The sequence below is a fragment of the Pipra filicauda genome, unplaced genomic scaffold (genome assembly GCF_003945595.2).
Source record: "Pipra filicauda isolate LSUMZ 115617 unplaced genomic scaffold, ASM394559v2 scaffold88_size2543281_pilon, whole genome shotgun sequence".
Taxonomy (NCBI): Eukaryota; Metazoa; Chordata; class Aves; order Passeriformes; family Pipridae; genus Pipra; species Pipra filicauda.
In genome coordinates, this window is record NW_024105075.1 from 367,834 (window position 1) to 392,185 (window position 24,352).

General features: G+C 41.2%; 1 protein-coding gene across 1 annotated transcript in view; it reads right to left on the minus strand.

Moving 5' to 3' along the window:
• SNX10 (sorting nexin 10) overlaps positions 1–22,802 on the minus strand; it is a 38,374-nt gene extending 15,572 nt beyond the window's left edge. The window contains exons 1-3 of the mRNA XM_027738422.2: positions 22,765–22,802; positions 6,095–6,150; positions 827–913 (exon numbers count right to left, since the gene is read on the minus strand). Of these exons, the coding sequence (XP_027594223.1) occupies positions 827–913; positions 6,095–6,118 (111 nt within the window). The 5' untranslated portion in view covers positions 6,119–6,150; positions 22,765–22,802. The remainder of the gene's footprint in view (positions 1–826; positions 914–6,094; positions 6,151–22,764) is intronic.
• Positions 22,803–24,352: the final 1,550 nt, after the last annotated feature.

Here is a 24,352-nt window from a genome sequence, read left to right on the forward strand (position 1 = left end):
CATTACACTGAATGCTTAACTCTTCCACACAGGAAGGAAATGCTTTTGGTCTTGTGCCAAGCATTAACCATGTAACTTGGTGCTCTCCAATTCTTTACCTTTAGTAGATATAATTCACAAAAAAATTATTTTACACTGCAGTTAACATCCCTGGATCTAGATTTGGTAAATCAGGATAATGCCTTCCATACGTCATCCATCAAAGAACAATCAAGGAAACAAAATTAGGTATAGGACAGATGTAAGGCACACAAGAACCATAATTCTAGGTGCACTTCCATTACATATGGTGGACTACAATCATAAACCCAAATGCACTTATTTGACACATCCAAGCACAAGTAAACTAGCATAATATGAATGTAAAGGTATGCTGAAAACAACCACCTTGCAGCAACCAAATAACTTGGCAAAAAGAACTGAGGAGAATTTGAAGTACAAATAACCAAATAATTACTCTAAAAGAAAGATTTTTCCCACCAATACCTGAACATCAACATTGTTCTATAACGGTAAGATGTCACTGACTCTGACAGTCTTCTGGCTGATAAGTAAAGCTAAGAATCATCTCTGTTGCAAGACATAGTGGAATGCACATGTGAACAAAACAGGTCCAACTTCCAACCCTCCCAGACCTACTACATGGCTATTGGTCAACTCACCTTACCTGTTTCACTGCATCTCAGTTGCTGAAAGGACAATAATAGCCTCCAGCCTTCCAGAAGTAGTATACAGAAAATTCCACTAATATCCCAAAGACAACCCTGGCTTGGACAGAAACAGCAACAAGAGCACAAAGAATCTGTGGTGATATTTTTATACTTACATGTATAAATATCTCATAGTCTATGTAAGAATGCCATGAGTCTTCTTTCTGTGTCCTGGGGTCTCTCACCAAGACAGTTACAAATTCCTGCAAGGGCATAATAAAAATCAAGCAATTAATTTCAGAAAGCAAAGGCAGACTTAAAGACTCTCTTGATTGTTCTCCTGTTCCACAAACTACTGTGCTCAGATTAAAAGCTAAACTGCTGTTTTATTGAATTTTGCAACCCTATAAATGGAGAAGCAAAAAGCAATGAATCATCTGAGCTACACCATGTGTCTGGGAAATTCCCTGCCAAACTGCTATCTGAAAAGGAGTATTTCAGATTAAGTAATACTGTGAAAACTCATACACGTTTCATGCATGGGAGATGTGTCTTGGTAGCTACAAACTAAAAACCTAATATTCAAAGCTGCACATGTAAAGGAGAACTATGCAGGTACTTTAGGCTTTCCCCACACTTGTAATCAACATTTACAGAGAGACGAAGATGCAGCACCTGGGCACTTCTGTTCCGATCTGCCCATCCACCTGTCCAAGGAAGCAACACAGCTGCACTGTAGAGCATAATTCCCCATTTCAGGGGGACAATGATATAGCGTATTTGTTGTAGAAATTGTCATATCTTGTCTATTACCTTGTAATTTCTACATTTATATAATAACTTAGAGGGATTCCAAAAGAGAAAAAGAAGCCTGTGTGCATTACTGTAATGTAACTGGTCATCTCTAATGGGAGTCAGAAGAGACTGAAGAATTAAATGTTCCCAAGTATCATCAGCTAATGATCAAAACTTGTATTTTAGAAAAAACAGAAAACGAAAACCAAAAAGCCTGATAAATCTGTATATTTATACTAAGATGGAAAAGACTCCTTTCAAATACAAAGGTCAAAACTGTGCTTAAGTACCCGTTATTCCAAAGCAAACAAGCAGGCTGCCCTACTCCAGTTGCTTACATAAGCTATTCACCCAAAAAGCTAAGCCAATCACTTAGCAATGACTCAGTTAAAGAAAAGCATATCACTTTAAGCTGTAGATACACTCCCTCCGAGAGAAAGGCACTGCACAAGATCTCCAGGTACAGGATTCAGCTGTGGGAGGAATGACAGTGCCTCTGGTAAATAACATGCTTTTTTAGTACATATTTGCATAAATCAAGAAATCTTGAACTAGAAAGCTCTCAAAATGTGTCTTCCCATGCCCAAACCAGAGACACCAAAATAAAAGCTTTTCTCTTCAGACAAGTCTTCTGCCCCTGCCACACACTTCAACACGTCACCAATGGCAACTTTCAATGGACCAACAGGGGAACAATGACAACCTTGAAAGGAAAAGATATATTTTTCCCTGAACAGCCATTGCACTCAGTACATGGCAGGGAGGTATTCAAGGTCTGGATTAAGTTATTTACTACTCTGATTTCCAGGTGGTACTGCTTCAGGCTGTGCCTGATGGCTGGACACAACCCACAGTTTTACGTCACTTAGTCCAGCTCCTAGTCACAGCAGCGTCATCTGCATAATTGCTGGATACCATCTTGGTGAGTAACATGAGTACCTCGCCAAAGAAAGACCATTTGAAAGGCTCCCACAACCTCTGCTGCTTCTTTCCTCACTGAAGAGCACTGGAGGGCCAATTCTCCTCTGCAGCTTTTAAACCCCGTGCCAGTGTGAGACAAGAGGAACAAATGAACAGAGCTGTAATCATTTCTACCAGCTGAGGGTCATGCCTTTCCTTTTACGAAAACACCAGTGGGAGAAATGAGGAAGTTATTTCCACTCCTGAGATGATCATGAGCAATGTGCTGGACACGGGAGAGACGACCATTTTTTTGGTTGCTTTTCTCCACCTGCCTCACTGTCTATCATATTTGGCATGCATATATAGACAGAACATACTTTCATACCCACTGTAACATCTTTTCGTATCCACAGTCTGAGGTTCTCCCAAGTTTTTGTCTTCCCCAAACTCCTATTTCCCTGTGTCCCACTCCTCTCCAGAGCTGCAACCACTTCTAAACATACTGCCTTTTCTTTGCTGAGCACTAAATGCATCGGTCCTGCAAGAGGAAGAAGAGGAATTATGCCAGGAAGCTTCCAACAGGATGCTGCTTTCCTCCTCCCTTCAACTGCTGCAGCCCTGGAGTCACAACTGCAGTCAGCCTGCTTATAACCTGATCTCAGTCCCTTTCCTCTCATCTACTGCTGTATCAGCTTCTTGTTGACCTTCCTTTTGACCAGGTTCCCCAAATTACTCCATTTCCATGTAACCTTCTATAACCCTGGTCCTTTGTATATAATCAAAATAGTCTTTGAAGTAAAATACTTCTTTCAAACCTTTATTATACCGAAGTTGCTATCGGATATGCTGTGGGTTAGCTATGGCTTACCTTGCAAATCATTCCAGACCACAAGATTTACACAAAAAGTTTTGTACTCTTTCAACTCACACTTAACTAATCACTAAATTTCAATACAGAGGAAGTTAAAGCCCTTCACACTCTACCTACTAAAGAAAAGAGACCTGCTGTAGGCACTCTGGCAGGCAGGCGTCTAAGCAGTAAAGCACTGAGCCAAGAGCAAAAATGATCTGCAGAACAGCAGAGCACCTCATCGAACTGCAGTCCTCATACAGTCATTGTCAGCTCTGATTTAACACACCAGGATTTCAGCAGAAGTTCCTTTTCCCCCTTTATTTACCAAAGAATGTTAATACTGAGTTTAGAATGAAGCAAGGTAAACATTAGGCAACTAGAAATAAAAAATAATGTACAGCCTTTCCCAAGATCTAGGGTTACTTCCCCTAGAAACCTCATGAATCTAGGAAGTGTTAATCCCAGTTCCTCTTGCAAAGGTTCTGCTGCTCTGAAACAGTGTCATTGCACATGTAGACTACTCCTTATCTTTTGACCTTTAATTCTTCTCCAGGATACAAGATCCCTCAGGGAAAACAGTATTGATTTAATCAAAGCAGACCTAACTGTCCAGTATAAATGACGATCCACTCACAGAAAAGGTGCTTATGCTTTTGCATCCCTAGAAAAGTAGGCTTGTAAAGACCAATATTCACATATAGGCTATGTTAGGGTCCAAGCAGAGTCAGCTGGTAGAATATTCCTCTGTCAGATTGCTGTTTTATGCTCAGTCCATCCTGCATTCACTACTCACAAACAATCACAAGATTTCAGCAGTTCTGGGTAATAATTGCCTTTATCCTCTGTATATACTCCACTCCCTCCCTATCTTGCTATAAAAATTAGGATACTCTCAACAGACACATCTATCCTCTGTCCACCTGGGGGAGGTGATGCTGACCTCTTCCTCCCACAGCCCACTTGAAGACTAACTTAATTATTTGTCACAAAACTGGATTGCAGACCAGCTGTACAACATGGGAAGCTCAGCCCAAAGAGAGACAAGGTTTCAGGGACTTTTTACTTTTGCCAGCTGCAATCCTTTCCAAGGTGCCTCCTTCTCCTGCCTAGTGCTGCTTGGTTTTTCTAGAATTGCAGATCTAGTTATTATGCAACACTACATATACTTTCAGTTTTGTTTGGGGTTTTTTACTTGATTGTGCTGTTTTGCTTTTTCTAATCGAGGGGCACAACACATGCATATATATCATGCATTCAAGAATGATATGTGTCCTGTAACACTTCAGTGCAACAATTCTCTCAAACCAGAATTTACTGCTGACACTTCAAAGTGTCCAGGCTTGGGCATGGAGGCCTACTGCACTAGGCACAATATAGACTCAACAGAAAGCTACTGAAGTGTCATCTCCATTTATTCCTTCTCCCTGCAAACCGCTAAATTAAACGCAAAACATTTCCTGTCCTAACTGCTAATGCTATAGCTTTGATATGGATCCCAGCAGCCATGCTGGCCTGGACATCCTCACGAATATTCAGAATTTTCAAATCTGCAGCAAAAGTAGTTATAACTACTTAACAAGCAGGAATTGCAGAGCAGTTTCTCTGACTGGATGTGCCTTTTAATTCCTGGCTAAAACAGCCAGTTTAAGCCTGGCACTGATGGTATTTTGCTACCTTGTCCTCAAGGCTGGGAGTAGTCCAAGCAGTTAGCGTCACTGACAAAATGGCCAAAGTGACACCTAAATCTCATTTACACCTTCTCCCTCATGGTTATAGATCTGTGCAAAGAACATGAGTGCTGATAGCAGAGTAAAAGGGCAGCACTGAGGTCACATAGACACAACTATGGAAAAACGAAACGTTCCAATTTGGATTTGCCTCAAAAGGAAGAACACAACAAAAAGGCAGTTGAAGCAAACACAAGAAGTCTTTCTTTTAGTTTTTCTCTTTTTTTTTCTTCCCCCTCTCTCCTTTCTCTTGTTGGATATATTTCTGCAAAATGCAATGGATTGCTTAGAGACAAGGGTAAATCAGAAGCTTTATTATATAGAATTTGACCACAAAACTTGTCTTTCTGAGAAGTCTCTTTAACATTTTCCTACTAGGAAATAGGAAATCTGACATGGAAATATCTATTTTTAATATGAGGGAAAAATCTAACACAAGGAGGTGGAATAAAAACCGTCTCACATTGGTTGATTATTTACATTAATCATTCCAGCTGCATTTTAATTCAAATCTCTGTGCTCAGGACTGTATCAGGTGATAACCTTGTGCTCTTGTTACACATCTGATTAGTCAATAATCCCTGAAGAGTCATTTTCCACAAAGCTTCCAAGAAAAATAGCATATCCCATCAGGCTGCCTGACAGTAAAAGGATCAGCCACAAAGGACATGGGGCTTTTCACACTGGGGGTGTTGGCATCTTCACTCCACACGTGCTGTGTAATAAGGTTGATAAGAGACTATAAGCTGAGATAAAATAATTTGTTGAAACTTTTGGTGTTCATTGGAATGAGCACAATAGAACAGGCAAGTATGATAATTGTGGTCCACACAGCTGGTAATCAGAGTTCAGACCCAGCTCCAACCATTATGTCCTAGAAAATATCTAAAGACTGATGAAAAGAAGACTCCATACAAGTCCTTCTCTCCTGTCACCGTGTCTGAGCCCCTTATGCACAGTCACTTGCTCTAAATGAATATCTGATTCTTCCATCAAACTTTAACACAAGGAACTGGCACTGCATCACTTCAGAATATTCTGTATCCTGGCAACTAAAAGGATGAAGAATGCAGCCAATTTTCCCTGATCCACGTGAACCTTAATGAAGTTCAATCCACAACTGCCAAACTTCAACCCTTTTTTATTAAAGCTTAGACATGACTTACCTGTTTTTCATGTTTTGGTGTCATCCTCACTGGTACGTAGCAAAATAAAAATCAACCTGAAAAAAAACCAGAATAGACATTAGATTGGCATTTAGTAGTTTTTTTAAGGTCATTATCGCTTTTGCTACTTACTAGTAGACTGTGGAAAGAGCCAGGCTTAGTGCCATATATACTAGAAAACACGCTTGCATTAACTGTACCCCAGAAAGTATTCATTTTTTAAAAAATCCCACTTTAGAAGCACTGGGCCCAGTCCTTTTCTATTTGTATTTGTCATACATGACAGTCCAGCGATGCCTGTCCATCTCTGAAGTCACTGCTTTTCTTCATTGCTCCAAGAGCGCTCTCAGGGCTCATCCTTGCACCCACCTCCCAAGCAGCTCCGCGCAGCCAGCGTTCCCAGTACACAAACACAGCTGAGGCAGTACTGCCTGAGCCTCATCCCAGGTGCCCAAGCACAGGTCTGCGTGACCGCAGCTGAAGCCCAGAGACTCTAAAACATCTGAGTCAACAGAACCAAATGCCCCTCTCAACCATTTCCCTGAAATGGAGAGAACTGGAGAGACAAACAGGCTAGCTAAAACTCAGGCTAAATTTCACAGTGTCTGTGGTTTTAAAACCTTCATGTAGGGAAGTGTATAATTAGATCAAATCAAACCATCCTGTCATTAACTCAAGTTTTAAATCTACTCTTTCACTGAAAATCCCAATAAATTTTTAACTACCTCTGCAGTCCAAAAAACCAGACAGTTTGCTTAGGACAGATATCCACGTGAGAAGACCGGGACAGCTTTATTTACTTGCCAGCTTACATACACACCACCTGCCCAAAAACAACTGCTGTGGGAAAAGGATTTCCAATATATTTGCAATTTGCCTTTCCCCATTACCTCTCCCACATACCAGCCAGACACTGCCAGCTAACACCTACACTGACCCCCAGCTTTAGAAATATCCCATTGCCTCCTCAGCTGTTAAAAGTCAACCTCCTCTTTCCAAACTGACCCAAGCAGGATCTCCCTTTCACTTCAGGATTATAACTCCCTACACTGATGCCATGGTCAGGATGGATGCCGCTCGAGCAGGAGAAGTTGAGCAAAATCCTCCTGCACATCCCTCCAGGCAGGCACCTCGCACTGGAAAAGGTGAATTTGCAGCTTTCTTTAGGCAATCCCTAGAGTTGCTCTCAGCCACCTGCAAAATGTTCACATGTGCCAAGGCAGACACACGGCTGTATTTTTGGACATGGTTATCGTTAAGGTTTAGTGATACAAAGCTTGAAGACGCTCTTGTTATTATACAACTAGATATTTAGGTCAAGCCCAGCTAAGGAGCGCTGGACACCCCACCACTGCCCAATGCCTCTTATAAACAGCTTAACTTTCAAATTACAAACTCCACTCCCTTTAATAAAATACAGAACAAAGATAGGCACACATACATTTCTTACACCAGGAAATTATTTTGGAACAAACACACTGTTGCCAAATTTCTAGAGGATCAATTGTATTAAAATAGGATACCCTGTTTTCAAATCAAAATGTCCATACACAGGACTTCAGACATCCTAAGGGTGCCATTGTACAGTTCCCATCTCCATGATGCTGACAAAAACACAGAGGAATATCAAAAACACACTCCAAATAAATTTTCCTTTTTTTTTTTTTTTTTTTTTTTTCTTAAATGTATTTATGATTAACTTGCATGTATGTTCCGAGCTGAAGGTACAGAAGACCACTCAGACACTTCTTGCTGCACAGGCTCAGCAGCTCAAAGTACCTCTGCAAGGTGAGGCTAAGAATTTGGCTTATTGGTTCTAACTAATGTTAATACAAAAGTATATTAGGAACTTTCCTTTTGGGGACATAAATAGCTTTTATGTTACAGGAGAGTACGAGCCCACATCACAAACCAATCTCTTCCCATTTGGTATAGCTGTTATTGAGGTTATTTTCCCCCCTTTCTGCTTTGGTTGAATATGTTGTGGTTTCTTTCAAGATGGCAATTCAATTTTTTTCCTCAGTAATATATCTTTATTCCATCAAATGATGCAGTGTGTTTCTCCCCTGTCTCTAAACTGATTTATGTAAGAAATTATGCAAGCCCAAAATACCTCATTCCTGACACAGCTCGTGAATGACAAGGCTGAAATAATACATTTCATTTTTTCATCTGTTTCTCTAAAGACTGAGTTATGTGCTAGTGCAGGTTAGAAAGAATAGCTTAAACTCTGAACAGCCATCCCACTTTTAAATCCTTAGTGACAGAAAATGAATATTTCAACACAAAAAAGCTTCCTAAAATATTTAAAATACATCAGTTCTTCATCAAGTAATTTGAAAAAAAAAATCAATAATGGAAACGCAAGCCCCCCAAAGCTGCCTTTTTCCACTGATTTCAGCGAGATTGCCTAGTCATGCTGCAGCCACTCGCAAACACACCGAACGCAACATTCTGTCTGGTAGCAAGATATATATTTGGGGACTTCTTTAACACATACAGAAGCCAGTGAAGCAGAACGGTTCAACTCTCTGCTTAAGAAGTTGTCTTTTTATCTTGAGAAAAAAACTACCCAAAATAGCAGTGATGGAGAGGAGCAGCCATCAGAAGACAAATAGAAGGCTGCTGGTCTCTTTAGTCATTAAAAAAAAATTTCCTCTGACAGAGAAATGAAGGGCTGCCAGGAAAAAGAATCAAAAAAGGTAGTGGTAGATCTGTAGTTTTGATAAAACACTTTCTGCTGTGACTGGGGAAAAAACCCCATTGGTTTCTGTATGTTTTTGTTCTGCTTTTGATCCATTATCAGTCTGAAGACTTCCTTTTTTTTTTTTAAGTTAGTTTTATATACTTAGTATATCAACTGCTCCTTGCAGTACATATTTTTGACGGTTCTTAATTGTATAACCAACAAAACTACCAGGAAGCAGCTCCACAAATGCCAACAACAATCACCTCAAAGCAAAAAGATTACGTAGGATGAATTGCCATACTTCTGTTGCCTAAAAGAGAATCGTGAAGTGGGGAACAAACCCAAGTACTGCAGTGCTTTTCTTGGAGAAAACAGGTAAACTGCTGTGCTCTTCTTCAGGGTAAGAGATAAATAATACCGAGTATTATATTTCATTTAATATTTTAGAGATTATTTTATATTTTAAAATCTAAATTAAAACAGGTAATTTGATATTACTAGAGGAATACCCTTTTATCATGTAAATGGATTCCTCTTAAAGGAGGAAGTAACTTGTCCCCTACATTGCCAAACTGCAAGATGAAAACTGAAGCTGTAGCACCGACAAAATCCATGACAACAGAACAGCATGCACAAATGAAATCCTCCTGGCTGCCTCACTAGTAGCTGTGTTCAGTTGCACTGAAATTTTATTATTTCATTCCTTGCTGGGCAGTGGCCTATGCAATGTGCTTGTCCACTCTGGGAGTGCTGATGGATTCTACGTGGCCAGTGTTTCCCCTCAAGGATGAATGCTGATCTTCAGCTCATCCATCCACACACCTTTCGTTATTTCTAATCATATAACTAAACGACCACCTTCAGGCTTTAATGGGGAAGAGTGATTTATTTTTAGACCTTGGTGATGACTGAAAGCACTATCCAGTCACAAGCAAAGCCCTCAGCTGCACTTTCAAGGTTGTTCCCATCATCAGTATCAAATGAAACTTTTATTCAGGGCTTCAATGTGACCAAGTGAGAGAGATGAAAATTGAATCTCTAAATGCTTTCAGATCTTTCCTGTATTTTATGTTTTGCTTATTCAAGACTCAAAAAGTCATAATAATTTTAATCTAAAGCCTGTAGAAAGTTCAGCTGCATCCATACATTGAGTTCGTTATCACAGAACGCGCCCACATGCACCTGACCACACTATGTTCCCGAAAGGCAAGTAATCCATACGGATTTATATGGAAGATACACATGCAGGGGTGATGGTGGGAGGGGGAGAATAAATAAGAGAAGATATTAGCTCTGTAGAGTTCAAAAAAAAGACCATAATAAACTCAATTCCATGCTAAAACAAAACTGCTACTTAGATTTGGTATAGGATAATCCTAATTTCTTTTGGGGAACATTCACTGCATTTGCAGAAGCATCGGGTTCTGGACTAATTCTTAAAGGTCAGTCACTGGCAGGGAAAGTCACTGATGCAGAAAGACCATCTCTCACAGTTCCTGGATAGATCAGACGACCCAAGAGGCGTCTGTGCCACTGCTGTTGCAAGGGAATAGGAAATAAAGGAGCTAAATCCCCACTTAGTACTAACTCAAAGCTAGCCAGAAGCATGGATGAAATATTACTATAGGTTTCAAACGAAAGGATAATAAATGGGAGAAAGCAATGTTAACTTGTTTATGGAAAAAAACTGCCTGAAACCATAAGATCGGACATAGTGCATATATTAGTGGAAAGGTCCATCCAGTCCAACAATGACTTAGATGGTGACTCACAGTGGAACAAGTACAAGAAACAGGCAACACTTTGAGTGCTTATTCCCATGTTTTGAGGGGAAAATTATGTAAATTATATATGTATAAATGTATGCTGCCTGTATAAAGTGTACCATTCTGTGATGCCAAACCGACCACATCAAACACAGTTTGGTATTTACAGCAATTGTGTACATGGCTATCATGGTTATCCCATCTTGTTGACGGGAAAAAGCCTTATTCAAATGCTGTTCCCCAAGCAAGGATTTTCAGTCCATCCAGAGAAACTCAGTCTCAGCATAAGCGAATGTATTGTACTTCACCTGGTCCACTTTAATACCTGGGGTCAACCCAACTGTGCTGATCAGAGTCATGTGTTGCCTTCTGTTCCTCACTGCCCATGAACCAGATGGTGAGGACTGAAACTCCAGACTGAGCAGGTCACAGAGCATCTTCCCTTCTTTCATCTATTCTGATGACCCCTCACCCTCCTTCAGCAAATCACCATAGGGGTCTGCTCATCAGAAGTGAAAAGAATATGAAAGACATCAGCATTTTCATCTAAACTCTGCACAACAGTCAGGGGTGCACAGATTACTTAGTGAAGTCAACAAAATAAGGTACCCCTTTAGCAAATCCATCTCACTTTCCTGGATCAAGGTACCCCTTTCATCAGTGTTGTAGAACAGTAGCAGAAGAATCACCTTGTTGCTGAGCAGGAAACAAGCACACCGTCTAACCTGCTTTTAAAACAACAAAAGCTTTCCAAACCACTGACAGAATTCACACACCTTCCCTCCAACCACAACACCACAAAGAAACATACTGCCAAAAAAACCACGTGTTTGCAGCTGCACTTGAAATTCTGACTTCCAGCCTCCACTGCCAAGAGGCTTAGTTAACTACTCTTTTCCTATGGGATTTCAGTCCATTTGGTTGCTAAATGCATGTTTATGGCCACCAGGTATGTTATGCTAACATAACCATTATGTTAGCATTTCTCCCCAGTCAGCCATTCCTTTGTCCTGCAATCTTCCTAGATATTAAGACCTCTTTTACCAAAAGAATGAATTTGGTTCATTTAAAAAAAAAAAAAAAAACAAAACCAAAACACGATACAAGAAATTTTAATTTATTTCAGAGGAAATTCAGAATCAAAGAGTTAATCAAAGATACTAATTTCCCTTTCCCCTCCAAAATAAATACATCACATGGATTACAGTGTCAGGTGTGGATCACAGATTTCCAATTACCTTGGTATTATACCACACTTTGAACTGCTTCAAATTAACACCATATTGCTGGACGCAGCATGACTCACCCACCAAGCCTCTGTGAAACGTCTAAAAGCCCAAACAAGGAATAAGTACTAAGAAATCTGTTCACAGTAAGAGAGAGCATCAGATGTTTCCTCATCATCCTCTTTTTTTCTTTTTTTTGTTTGTTTGTTTTTCAGTCTCAAATTGCAGACGTATCCTCAACCAAAGGACTTCATGAAGATTCTGCAGTTTCGGTGGGTTGCTGATCCCAGAGCAACTATTACTTCCGTTTTCTCATATTAGAAAATACTGATAAGGCTAACACTGGGAGCTAGGACTTTTAGGCAGTGGCTAGCGAACAGTAACTGTAGGTCAAGACACCGGAAGAACAGTACCTGTCAGACTTCCTCACAGCAAGTATCTGATGCTTGCCACAGTTTCTGCAGACAACCTGGGGACCACTCAAAACTCTCCTGCAGCTTTGGCTCCTGTGTTTTCCAGGCAGCCTGTCAAGCTGGTCTGCCATGTGAGCCTGCCTTTGCTACTCTTTCCAGTTATTATGGTGCATAGTAAGTAGCTTAAACTACGTGAAATGATTTTGTGGCATAAATGATCACAGGTTCTGGCCAGTTTTTTGCTATGGCATTTTCAGAAGGCCAATAAAGAAATAAGGCAGTCTTTGAAGGGAAGCATTGGTGACTTTCAAGGTGAAGTTTCAGAAAGCATGCTTGCTCCAGAGAGCTTTTGAGATCCCTTGAGCTAGAAGAAACCAATTTCAGAAGAAACAGCAACCTTAGCGATCTGGCAAATTCAACCATCTTTTAGCTACAGCCATACTTCAGATGGAAAATACTGGACAAGCACTAGGCTTCTTACTGATACACAGAAAGGGCACACCACTGGCACTGAAACTACTTTTGAAAACAGAGGGGAAAAAAGCAAGTAATTTCCAGGCTAAAACCACTTGCTGACATAGTACCTGTGTACTTTCCAAGTGAGAGTTCTGTTCAGTTACAAAAGCGATGAGTGAAGATGTACATATTGTGCACACATAAATGACACCAGATTTTATCAGATATACCAACAGGGACAGACGAGCAACCCCTAGGTATTTTTTACATGATGCCAGTTACAAACAACACATCAGACAGCTTTTACTTTACAAGCTGGATTACAAACCAACAAGATGGAGGTTGTAAAGAGAAACTAAATTATCAGCATTTCAGAACACAGATGAAATTCCTAAGAAAAATATTAAATGCTTCTTCTGAAGAAAGGTTCAGAGAATGTATGTCTTTCTCTCGAAAATTAAATTGCCTTAAAAATAGCATCTTCCTCCAGGAATCTCTCTGTAATAACTAATTTTTACTTATCACAGGAAAAGAAGGGCGGAGGGAAGCTGTGTCTTTGCTGCTGAGTAAGCAGAGCAAATTCAGCAAATGCCATACAGTCTTATTGCAACATTTCTTTCTCTGTTCTCTCAAATGCTGCCATCACCTCATCCTTCCTTTCCTGACTCACCTGCTGGAACATTTTGAATCTCATGTGCCAGAAATTTCTCATTTTTTGTTCATTTCAAACTCTTTTAATTTATGATACAATTTTTGTCTGCTGATTGAATTGTTGTTACTTAGCGCTGCGTGTTTTAGCTTGGCTTCCTTCCTGCTGCAGATTTCCTTATTCTACCAAAACGGCTGTTTTTGTGACATGCCACCTAGTCCAATCCAGGAAATGCTAGGACTTGGTCTTGTCCCCAGAGAGGAAAGTGAAGCAAAAGACATGTCTCGACCATAACCACAGAATTAGAAGTCCCAGTCTCATGACATTTGTCTGGGGAGATGGCTGGGAAAGACCAAGCACAAATACAGACAAAACCAAAATGAATAGTTAAGCAGTAACATCCTGAGACAGATCGATCCTAAGCAGTCTGTGTAACTGCAGCTCAAAACAGGCGGATAAGATAGGAAATACTGCAGTCAATACAGTGTGCCCATAAAACTTTTTGATCAATTCTCTTCAAACTGCTGTGTTTCTTGTGTCTTTTAAGTTGACCACGCCCATGAGGGATCATTACAACAGTGCAGCTGGATCAGATGTCCAGTCTTTCACAATGTGGCAATTCACCCTTCAGGCTCTCTTCCCCTGAAGAATGTATCAGATGGCCCACTGTTACCACAAAACCTTACTGTTGTTGCATATCTGTGTAGCTGCATCCACATATTGCGCTAGTTTGTGAGCTGGATGTATTAACCATCAAATTAACCACTTATGAGTATATTAACAATGAATTCAACTGGGCAGTTTGCTTGTTCAACAGGCTTTGTTCATTTTCTGTGCTAGCCTATGCCAGTAGCCTGAAAACAGTATTTTAGAAGTAAATAGCTTCTAAATACTGTTACTTATTACTAAAGAAGACAATTCTGAGAAGCAAACGCCATTTGGCAGGAGGAACTTTTCATGAGACTGACCAATAAGAAAAACAGGTGGAAAATCAGTGATTCATCCATGTCCTGGATTTTCTATTTCTTGTTTATTTTGTGCCTACTAAATCTCAAGATGTGATTTTAGTTGTTTTTGCCTCACTGCTGCAGCATGAACTTTATAAGGCTGACATCACCTTTTGGCCAGCTCTTGGCACAGAAGGCACATTTCTAGTATGGTAAACTTTTTTCAGAAGTTGTGAGAGAACAGCAGGACACATGTCAAACACACCAAAACGGGAGGGAGAGAAGAAAAGCAGCACTTGGGTTTGACTGTTCTGCCATCACAGCCAAGTCAAAGAAGTCGCTGATCAGCCTGGAACAAACCCTGGTTCAAGGTCAAGTGATAAAAGAAGGAAAGACAGAAAACTTAATGCCTGCAGGACAAATATAACCCACAGCTTGTTTTCACAGTGCCCAAACCCATGTGATATTTTTCCAGCAATTAATTCAGGTTGACCAAGTGGTCTGAAGGACAACTTCTGCCTTCAGTAGGAGAAAGACTTCCCACTCACGGAGCAGATGCTGCCTAAATGAGCAGATTGTACAGATTTTGTATTGCAAGATTTGGATCAGATGAAACTGGTTTGTATTAAATAAGGCTTATTTCAAGTTCACTTAAATATATCTATTTCAGGCCAAAAAAAGCACAGTTCGATCTTAAAATAGAACAATGTCAATTTATATAATCGCACCCTTAGCTATAGCCAGTTGAAACCTACACATTCTGTATGGACATATTTAAAATACTACTTTGTGGTCCTACAGTTAAATCCATAATAAACATCTATCACATGGCTGGTGGGATCGGACAACCACCAAGAGATTCTGTCCAGCTCTACTGTTCTGTAGAAACACGGTAATGTCGCAGGGGCCACAGTTTCTCAGCCCAGGGCTGAACAAAACTGCAATCAAGGCAACTCAATGAAACAAATGGCCCAGATGGTACCAGTTACAGCACATCCCCTGCAGCTGGAAGCCCACAGAGAAAAGCCCCACCGCAGGTATCCAGCCTACTCCGTCACTGCCTGTAAATCTTCTGTAGAACTGACACAACTGGGTCACTACTGCAACCAGAGATGTAAACAGCCATCACTGAGGATGCATTCCACCTTATAGGTGAGTTTCAAATCCTGCACCACTTTATACAAAGGCAAGTGCCTTACATACTCAGAAAGCACTATATAAGGATAGCACTGTCCTTGACAGGGTTTGTATTATTGTTCCAGCAGGAGAACAGGAACAAGAATGGTTGTCATCAAGCCTAAAAACAACACAGCTTTTGCAACTGTAAAAGCTAGCCATTAAATGACTGCTGAAATCCAGAATTTAAGACAGACTAAAGCTATTCAAAGTTTGAAAGTTATCTAGTTTAGCCGAGCTCATGGAGAAAAGACAGTTCTCCTTAGAATAAAGTTTTGGTAGAAATCCAGTGAAGGATAATCATATGCACCAGACTCAATCATTTTTCTACACCGCTAGCAGACTTATATTTCAGATGTCTAGGACAAGTCAATTACTATCCAAGGTTTGAATGACAGAAGCTCTAGTGATCCTCAGGCAGTAAAAATAATTCTGTAGTGTCAACTAGTGTTTGTTGCAGTGTTGTTCAAATGCTGTAAATCCCAAAGCCTTACGTTTCCAAACAAACCTACTACTCTAAGAAAAGATATTTAGTTTGCAAAATTCTCCTTGGACAAAAAGATCTGTGGCTCTAGAAATCCTGGAGAAATTGGAAGAATCATTTTTGAAAGAAAATCACTGCTTATGAACATATGCTACAATGTACTGGTTTTTTTCAACCTGACTGAAGCTTAAGATTGCCTTTATGTTTTCTTAAAAGTAGTCCACACTACTCCAAATAATCTTTACAGTTGTTTTGCATTAGTTACAAGGTTTGATGCAAGTATTGATGGGTAGTTTTTCTGAGAAAATCTATCTGCTTTTTTTGTAAGGTGACCTGCACTATTAACACCAACCTCCTGGGGTTTGCATTAAACCCCTGTGATTCGGCTGTGGAAAGCTCATAGAAAAAGACCTCAGCTGGATCTTACATGCCTACTCTAAGATTCAGTCTTCAACTACACACTCAGTGTAGACATCCTCTCCTGGCCAGCAGGTCAAGCAGATCTTCCTTCCAAATGTATATGTGATGATGACAAAATAGCAGCTAGAAAGCTTCCTTGCAGATGAGCAGATTAGGAAGGCCTTGTTTCTGCACAAGTATTTATGTGCCTCAAACAGTTCTTCATAAAATCCCCAAAATAATATTTTGGCCATAAATTCTCTTTGATTCTTCAACCTTACTGCCCAAACTCAGTTTCATGGTCTGGGAGGTGGAGGGACTGTTTAACACAGGCACTTAGCTGCCTTCCTTGCCATCTGCACAGGAACCCCTCCCTTTGTCTACCCAGAGAGGGCAAAACAAGGGACTTTACCTCATCTGGAATAAGGGATTTGCCTTCCTGTCTCCCCAACAACCCTGTCGATTCAACTCCAAATAGTCATACCTGCACTCAGTGACCCGAGAGATCTAACAAATCACAAAATCCTTGGGGAGCAGACCAACTGTTGTCACAGGCGTTAAACATCAGACTCATTATTTCCCATGTCTGAAGACACGTGAGGGAATCTTTGGGCTGTGCCATGAGAGACAAGGCTATTAGATTCAGCTGTTCTCAAGGCAAGCATGACGACAATGACACTACACATCAATGTGACTATTTATACACACAAGTACCTGGCACGTCATAGGCTCTGGCATTATCAGCATTGTCCTTCAGGGCCTGAGACTTGCAGATATCTCCTTCTTTCTGTAACCACTCACCAACATCACCACTACCACCTTATCTTTTCGTACCTCATCAGTAGAAATTCATTTCTTCTGGGAAAAGGCACACTGCTCTTGGGAAAACAAAGCCTTCCCCTCTGGGAAGACAATGGAAGATCTCATTAAAACAGAAGCTAAAGTTATGGCTAATTTAAAACCATACATCACCATTACACAATTAAAATGATGAGACTGTTAGAAGGCACAAACTTATAATCGCGTGACTGTTGCTGTACACAAGAAGCAAGGCAGGTGAGCAGTTAGGACTTCCCTGAGGGAAAGGAGGGGCAGGAACTTGAAGGATGCGTTGGCAGCACAGAAACAGAAGTCAGGGCAAATTACTCATTGTCAGCTCCATAGTACAACAGATGCTTTGTTACCGCAGCAGAACATCTGTTTTGCTTTGAAGAGTCGTTTTACCTATAAGTGAGTGTATCTTCCTAGACATCTCTGGTAGAGAAGAAAGTGAAAGGAAGAAGTAATTTTCTTAAGCCACAAATCCTTTCAGTACCAAGAAACAGGAATTCCTTCATACCACAAAAAAGCAGGGATGCAAAATAAATGGCACTCTCTTTATACACAAGAGTTAACTGAGGGAAGATCCATACCAAAATCATTGTTGCTTTATTTATTCTCAAACAAATGAAACGTATTGGTGTGCACCCTGCTTATCAGCGCTGTGACAATCTGTAATGCCAGTCACACGAAGAAGCTAGAGCAAAAAGAAACTCCCTTCAAACCAATCATGCACCTCACAGGTACTTTGCTGACTTGCAAAGGTTTTTTGTAAGGTTCATGTCTGTTGAGGAACTCATCTGCCATACTAGGAGACAGTTTGAAATAAATCATACTGAGGTGCCAGTTGGACACCGTGCAGTGCCCGTGTACTGGGGACACCCTGAGCACGGCATCTACCCAAAGACATACCCTGCTCAACTGTAGACTTTCAGCAAAACAGAAGAAAACAGGAAAGAATGTAGTATGTACGTTATTTATGTGACTGTCCTTTAAGTACCAAAGGATATTCACAGAATATTCTGAGTTGGAAGGGATCCACAAAGATCATTGAGTCCAACTCCTAAGTGAATGGCCCACATGGGGATTGAACGCACAACCTTGCAAGTCCAGGGCCAGCACAAGGCTGGCAGACAGTGTGGGCTATTGATTCCTTTAGAGCCCACTCTGTGAAGAACATGCCCAACAAAGTCAGAAAGGAAACTGGTTTCTGAAACCAGGAGCCCTGAGGACATTCAAGGATTCTCTGAAGACATATCACTAAGTAGACCTCGAGAAGATAACTGTTATTTTGAACTTCTCTAAGTTGAAAGAGGATCCCTGGAGAAACACTGTGAGAAATGCAGGATCATTTGTGACTATATCATGGCACTATGTTCCATTAAAACTACCACTGTTCCCCCTGGTCTGCAGAAATCTGTGCAAGTAGGATTCAGACAGCTAGACATGAATATTGTGTGTCTTTGTGGGTGCTCACAAGGTGTCCTACTTACTCTTTAGCTGCTCCCCCCAAGAAAAGGGGGATCAACTGTAGGTCATGTGTCAGGGTGCCAGCCTCATAAAGGTGTCTTGGACCCCTCTGGATGGTCACCTTGAAAGGCACCAGTCACCCACATGCAGGCAACCGATCCATGCCCAAGCTGCTGGACACTGCACAGGCAGCACTTTGGTGCTACATGCACTGGGGAAGGATTGCTCAGGAGACTCTGCTCCATCTGCAACATCTCCAGCCATGAGGGTTGGTCTGTGCCAGGGCTGTTGCAAGTGGTTTCAGCTCCAAGCTGTCTTTGCAGTCTCTCTGGTTGTTCTTTCCCTCCCACGGATGCTCGATTTTAAGAGTGCAGAGAGCTGTTGACCAAGTGTGTGACTCAGTGAGAGCTTCTGCCAACAAGGAAATCACGGTGGCAGGCTGCTTTCTGTGAGCCACCTGCAGCCACCAATGAAGTGACATGATAAGCTTTTTATTTTTGCTTCCTTGTTCTTCAATATCTCTATACAAAACATGAACATTTCGTAAACACAAGGATTCCCTTGGGTTTGTTTTTTTCCTCTAAGCTGGGGAAGAAGAATGCTTATGGAAGGTGTTTCCATTCTTGAGTTCTGTGTAGAGATTTAGCAAGCAATGCTACAAAGATCCAAAGCCAAACATTACACGCCAAACTTGTGCACATAGTCATGTAGCATGATTTGCTTCTCTGTTCCAAGAATTATCTTTCCATGAAGTCAGGAAGTTCCTGTAGAAGACACAGCTATACCCTCCCCCTTGTATCTTTAGTATAGAAGAACAAAAAGGTCACTGAGGTTTGGGGTTGTTTTTTTTTTTAGATAATAAAAATATGCAAAATGTTTAATGAGAAGAAAGAAAAATCACAATATCCTAAATTAATGAGCTCTCTTTTACTTGTCTGTTTACAAAAGCCAAAAGCTTATGCATGTTGCATATCATACACATGGAAATAAGATCCATGTGACACATTGCAGAGATATGATACACCAAAGTCGTCATCTGTCTTATCCTACCTACCTACTTCCAGGAAGCAAGAAACACCCCTAGCAGTCCATCCTGCTGAGTAAATGTTTGCTTTGTGATTTATTATAGCGTGGGGTTTGTTTTTTTATTTCCGTTTGGATTTTTGTTTGCTTTTTTTTTTTTAAATCAGCCTGCCAGAGAAGTGTTTCCTTCTTTCATATGATGAAATTACAAAATTGCAAAATAAAAGCAGGGAAGGTTGCAGTAACCTGAAATTATGACAATTTGGAAAAGTACTGAGCAAAAACTGACTAAAATGATGCTGCAAGACTGATTCAGCCCTTTACAGTCAGAAAGGCCCTACCTTCTGAATTGATACCCTCGACCCTATCTCTCACTCCACAGGATCAGAGGATCAGGAGATGGGTGGCCAGAGGGGAACACCACACTGAAGCAAGCACATTTTGTACCAGCAGGCTTAGCCCCGTGGGCCAAAGGCAATGCTGCTCTATGGCAGGGATAAATAAGCTACCAGGGGAAGAAGGAGGGAAGTATGAAGGAAAGGTGCTCGAGGGTTGCTTAGCTAGAAACAGGATACAGGAGTGTTTCAACTGATGACTGATACAACATTTTTCTGGGTGGAAAAAGTTATTCTGTAAGACATCCACATGCAGGAGCAGCAGCATGAACTCTAAAATTTCTGGGAACATAGCCTTCAGCCTTATCATGTTCTGGTCCTCATCTGGTCAGTGGTACTACTTTGCACTAGTCACATCACATGTTTACCAATTGCTAGCTTGATTTAATGCTCCACTTCCTCTTATGTCTGAGAATGACACAGTTTGACCCAAATCCTCAGTAGTTTTTGCACTGTATGGCACTGTGCTCAGGAAGGGAAGTCCCAGGACATTTGGAGCCAGTGCCAGCAGGGCACCACTGACATCTGACCTGTATGCTGCATCTGCGCTAAAAGCATCACATCCCTGCGGGCATGCAATGATCACAGAATCAGCTTAAGCAGGTACACCAGGGCTGGTTAATGACACTGCCTGAGAACAGCTGTTCTTCAGGAGTTAATGTGGAAAAGCACAGCTGAAAACAACTTCTAAGTGTATAAAAAGATGAGAGAGAAAGGTCTCGATGAGTAAAGGCAATATTTATACAGGTCTGCCTGCAGTGCAGGGAACAAGGGAAAACCAAAAAAATTAAAGTCTGCTGAGAGAGGATCGAGGTAGTATTTCATGAAACACAGTACCACTGTGAAGTGATGCTACTCCAGCTTTCTACTGAACTATCCCTGACTGTTTGTACCACAAATATCCCCAATTAATTGCATAATTAATGAATAAATAAATTGACCACATGGTTCAAATACATTACTATCTTATTCAAATATAAAAACTACTACAGCAGATTCTATCATAAAATAGCTAATTTTAGAAAAGCGCATCTGCAAGCTGGCAACTACTGTTTTGCAATGGTACATGAGCACAAATCTTTACATTTTAGTAGTAATATTTTCAGAACATTTTTCTCCTTTTTCAAAAAATACTAAAATATAATTATTTTCCAAATAAAATTTAAAGTAATAATGATAATAATAATAATCTATAATAAAGCTAATACTTAAAACTATTTATATGAATACAAGTATGGTGTACCAATGCAAGATTTTTAAATTTAAATTCATTAAAAGGTAAATACTCTTTAGAGTCAACAAAAAATATACATGGTAAACAAGAAACACTTGGATTTCAAGTCAAGCATCATAAATAATACCCTAGGCTAAATCAGTCATAACTATAATTTGCATCTTCTACACACAGAAAACACTGGCATTTCCACTTTTCTAAAGGAAGTCCAGTTTTGTGTCATTCAGGAAAGCCCTGCCTTGCATTACTTTCGGTTTCAGTTGTCCTTAGCACAAACGGAAAGACCTTTCCCTTCACTTGAGCTATTTCTGTCAATGTGAGAAGCAGAGTGGGCAATGAAACCTCCAGCCGCTGTTTCCCTTGGGCAATGGGTGACGTGGGCACGTGCCAGGTGGCAGCCTCAAACACACCCGAGCGGGCCAGACCCTGATCCTCCATGGCCTGGCTCCACACCTCCGTCTCCCTTTATCCCTTCGACACTGCCAGCAGAACTAGGCAATATTTACTCAGAATTGCCACATCCTTGAAGGGCTGTGAGAACACCCAGCCTCTTGTGCTGATCCGATAGCGACTGTCTGTCTCCACGGGGATGATCCCAGTGAGTGTGTATGAGACAAACAGCAAACACAGGCGCCTCAAGAAAAAGCACAGGCAGCTGCCCCTGTGCCTCTTGTGCCCAACTCCAGAACGTATCCCATGGCAAACCCACCAATTCTCAGTCACTGGAACTTCCTTTGCTTTATAAATTGGTTAGTTTTAATTGCACGCTCTGTTTCCAAAGACTGTCTTCGTATGCACCTAAAAATTCTCGCGCTGCTTAATTTAGATTAACACAGAATTTAAAAACAAGGCAGTCTCCTGACTAAGAAAATAGTACATTGAATATGAATACATTTAATACAAATGAAGTCATGATACAGGTGTCATTATAGATTTGTATATTAGTATATAAAGTAATATGCGTGAGGTGTATACACAATAATAACAACGTGTGTGTATATATACATATACACACACGCGGAGCTTTTGCACATCCCTGTAAAAGTCACAGTTGCCAAAGGCGATGGATTTGCCATAGCGAAACAAAAAGCGGCGGTTTAAAACAAGATTAGTAATTACTTAAACCGAATTTTCCCCCTGCCCGGCGTTAGCCACTGCTCAAACCTGTCATTTACACCGCCGTAAACCGCGGCGGAGCCCTCTATCAAGGACCAGGGGAACAAACACACTTCAAAGGGCCGGGTGGAGCCGAGCGCCGCCGCCGCGGGCAGCCCGGCGAGCGGGCTCCTACCGGGGCTTCTCGAGCCGCTGCCTGGACCACGGCCGAAGGGATCGAGCTCAGGCAGCGCCCCACCGTCACCCGAGACCGGAGGAGAGCGGCCCTACACCACCGCCCCGCCGCTTCCAGCTGCACACAGACACCCCCACACACACACACAGAGCCCCAGCAATCCCGCACCGCTCCGATGACCCCGGCTGTCCGGAGGGGCTGACACCCCCAGGCCCCGCCGCCGCCCCGCTCACCCGCCGCTCCCGCCGCCGCCACACGCAGATCGGGAGAAACCGGCGCGTCACTGGCAGCGGGCGGGGCCGCGATCCCCCGCCCTGCCCGCACCCTGGAAACTCGGGACGCACGGAATGGCTTTCCTCAAACAGAGGTTTTGTTAGTCGCAAAAGCTCGGGAGATGTGTGTATGGGGTGCTGAGTCCTGAGGCCCCGCTGATGGAACAGGGCGTGGAGATTCCCTGTGATCTGCATCCTGATCAGATCTGCATCCTGTGATCAAGTCACCTTGATTGAGTTGGGCTCTTTGATGTTTACACCTTGTAACGCCTCAGTTGAAGGCACCCGATGTGCTTTATGATGTTGCACCCTAATCACGCACCTAACTCAGAATGAAGAAAGCACAGGTTTTACTGGGGCTTTTTAGAAGCCTTTCGGTTCAGGAGGGGAAGAAAATAAGATTACACCTGAAGGTGTTCAAGAAATGAGTGGGTGTGGCACTTAATGCTATGGTCTAGTTGACAACGAGGTGATGGCTCAAAGGTTGAATTTGATGACCTTGGAGGTCTTTTTCAACCTAAATGATTCTGTGACTCCATGACTGATAAGTTAATTTTTAAATTTTTTTGAAGACTGAATAAAATCTACCATGAAGGTTTATTTTCAGCTTTACTTGATTTCTCAGGAAACCAAGATACCAGTAATTTTGTTTCCTTACTGACTAGATGCTAAAGATACCAGAGGGATTTGAAATACATAACATCATATGCCAATGTTTGGAGATCTTCTTCATAATAGTACGGTGATTTTATGCCAACATCTCCAGAGCCTTTGGAATCTGGCTTATGAAAAGGAGCTTAGCAAGCTGGGAGAAATAATTTATCTGGGAGAATGCTTGTCTCTTGATTTTGAGGCTCTTTCTTAGTGCTGAAATTAAGAGGAATAAATGAAAGCACCTTGGGAAATATCCACTAATGAGAATGCACGGAAAAGAGTCAATGTTCTGCTACAAGAAGAAGTGGTGTTTCTGCTTCTGAAAAGCTTGAATGATCTTTACTTATCTATGTACTGATAAGAATCAGCAACTTCTCCTATTTTAAAAAAGAAATAATTTTAATACCATAATACATATTTACTTTATTTCTAAATACCGAAACCCCATAATATTTTCTTTTCTTAGCCTTTTTCTGTAAACAGTTGGGTTAATTTTTCCCATGATATATGAAAATATGAAGCAAATTCTAAGACAAAAATTCTCAAAGAAAATAATTATTAATTTGCCTTGAGTACCCCAAAGCTTTCATTTGATAAAAGTCCTTAAGCAAAACTCTACACAAACAGGTAGAGGTCAAAATTAATAACTACTGAATCACAGCAACAGAGTACAGAGAATTACGGGGGGTATTACATGAGGTGGCTACATCAGCCTTTTCCACAAAATATTTGCCACTTTTTGTAGTGGTGGTTCACCATCGCTGGCAGTGGAAACCCCATATGAGTGTGGACAGTGCTCCGAGTGGCACTTGTGCTGTAGTGGCAAATTTTGTGGTAGGATGGTGAAAGCGCCAAGACTGAACTTCACTTTTTTTGCTATTACTGTCAGATGCTG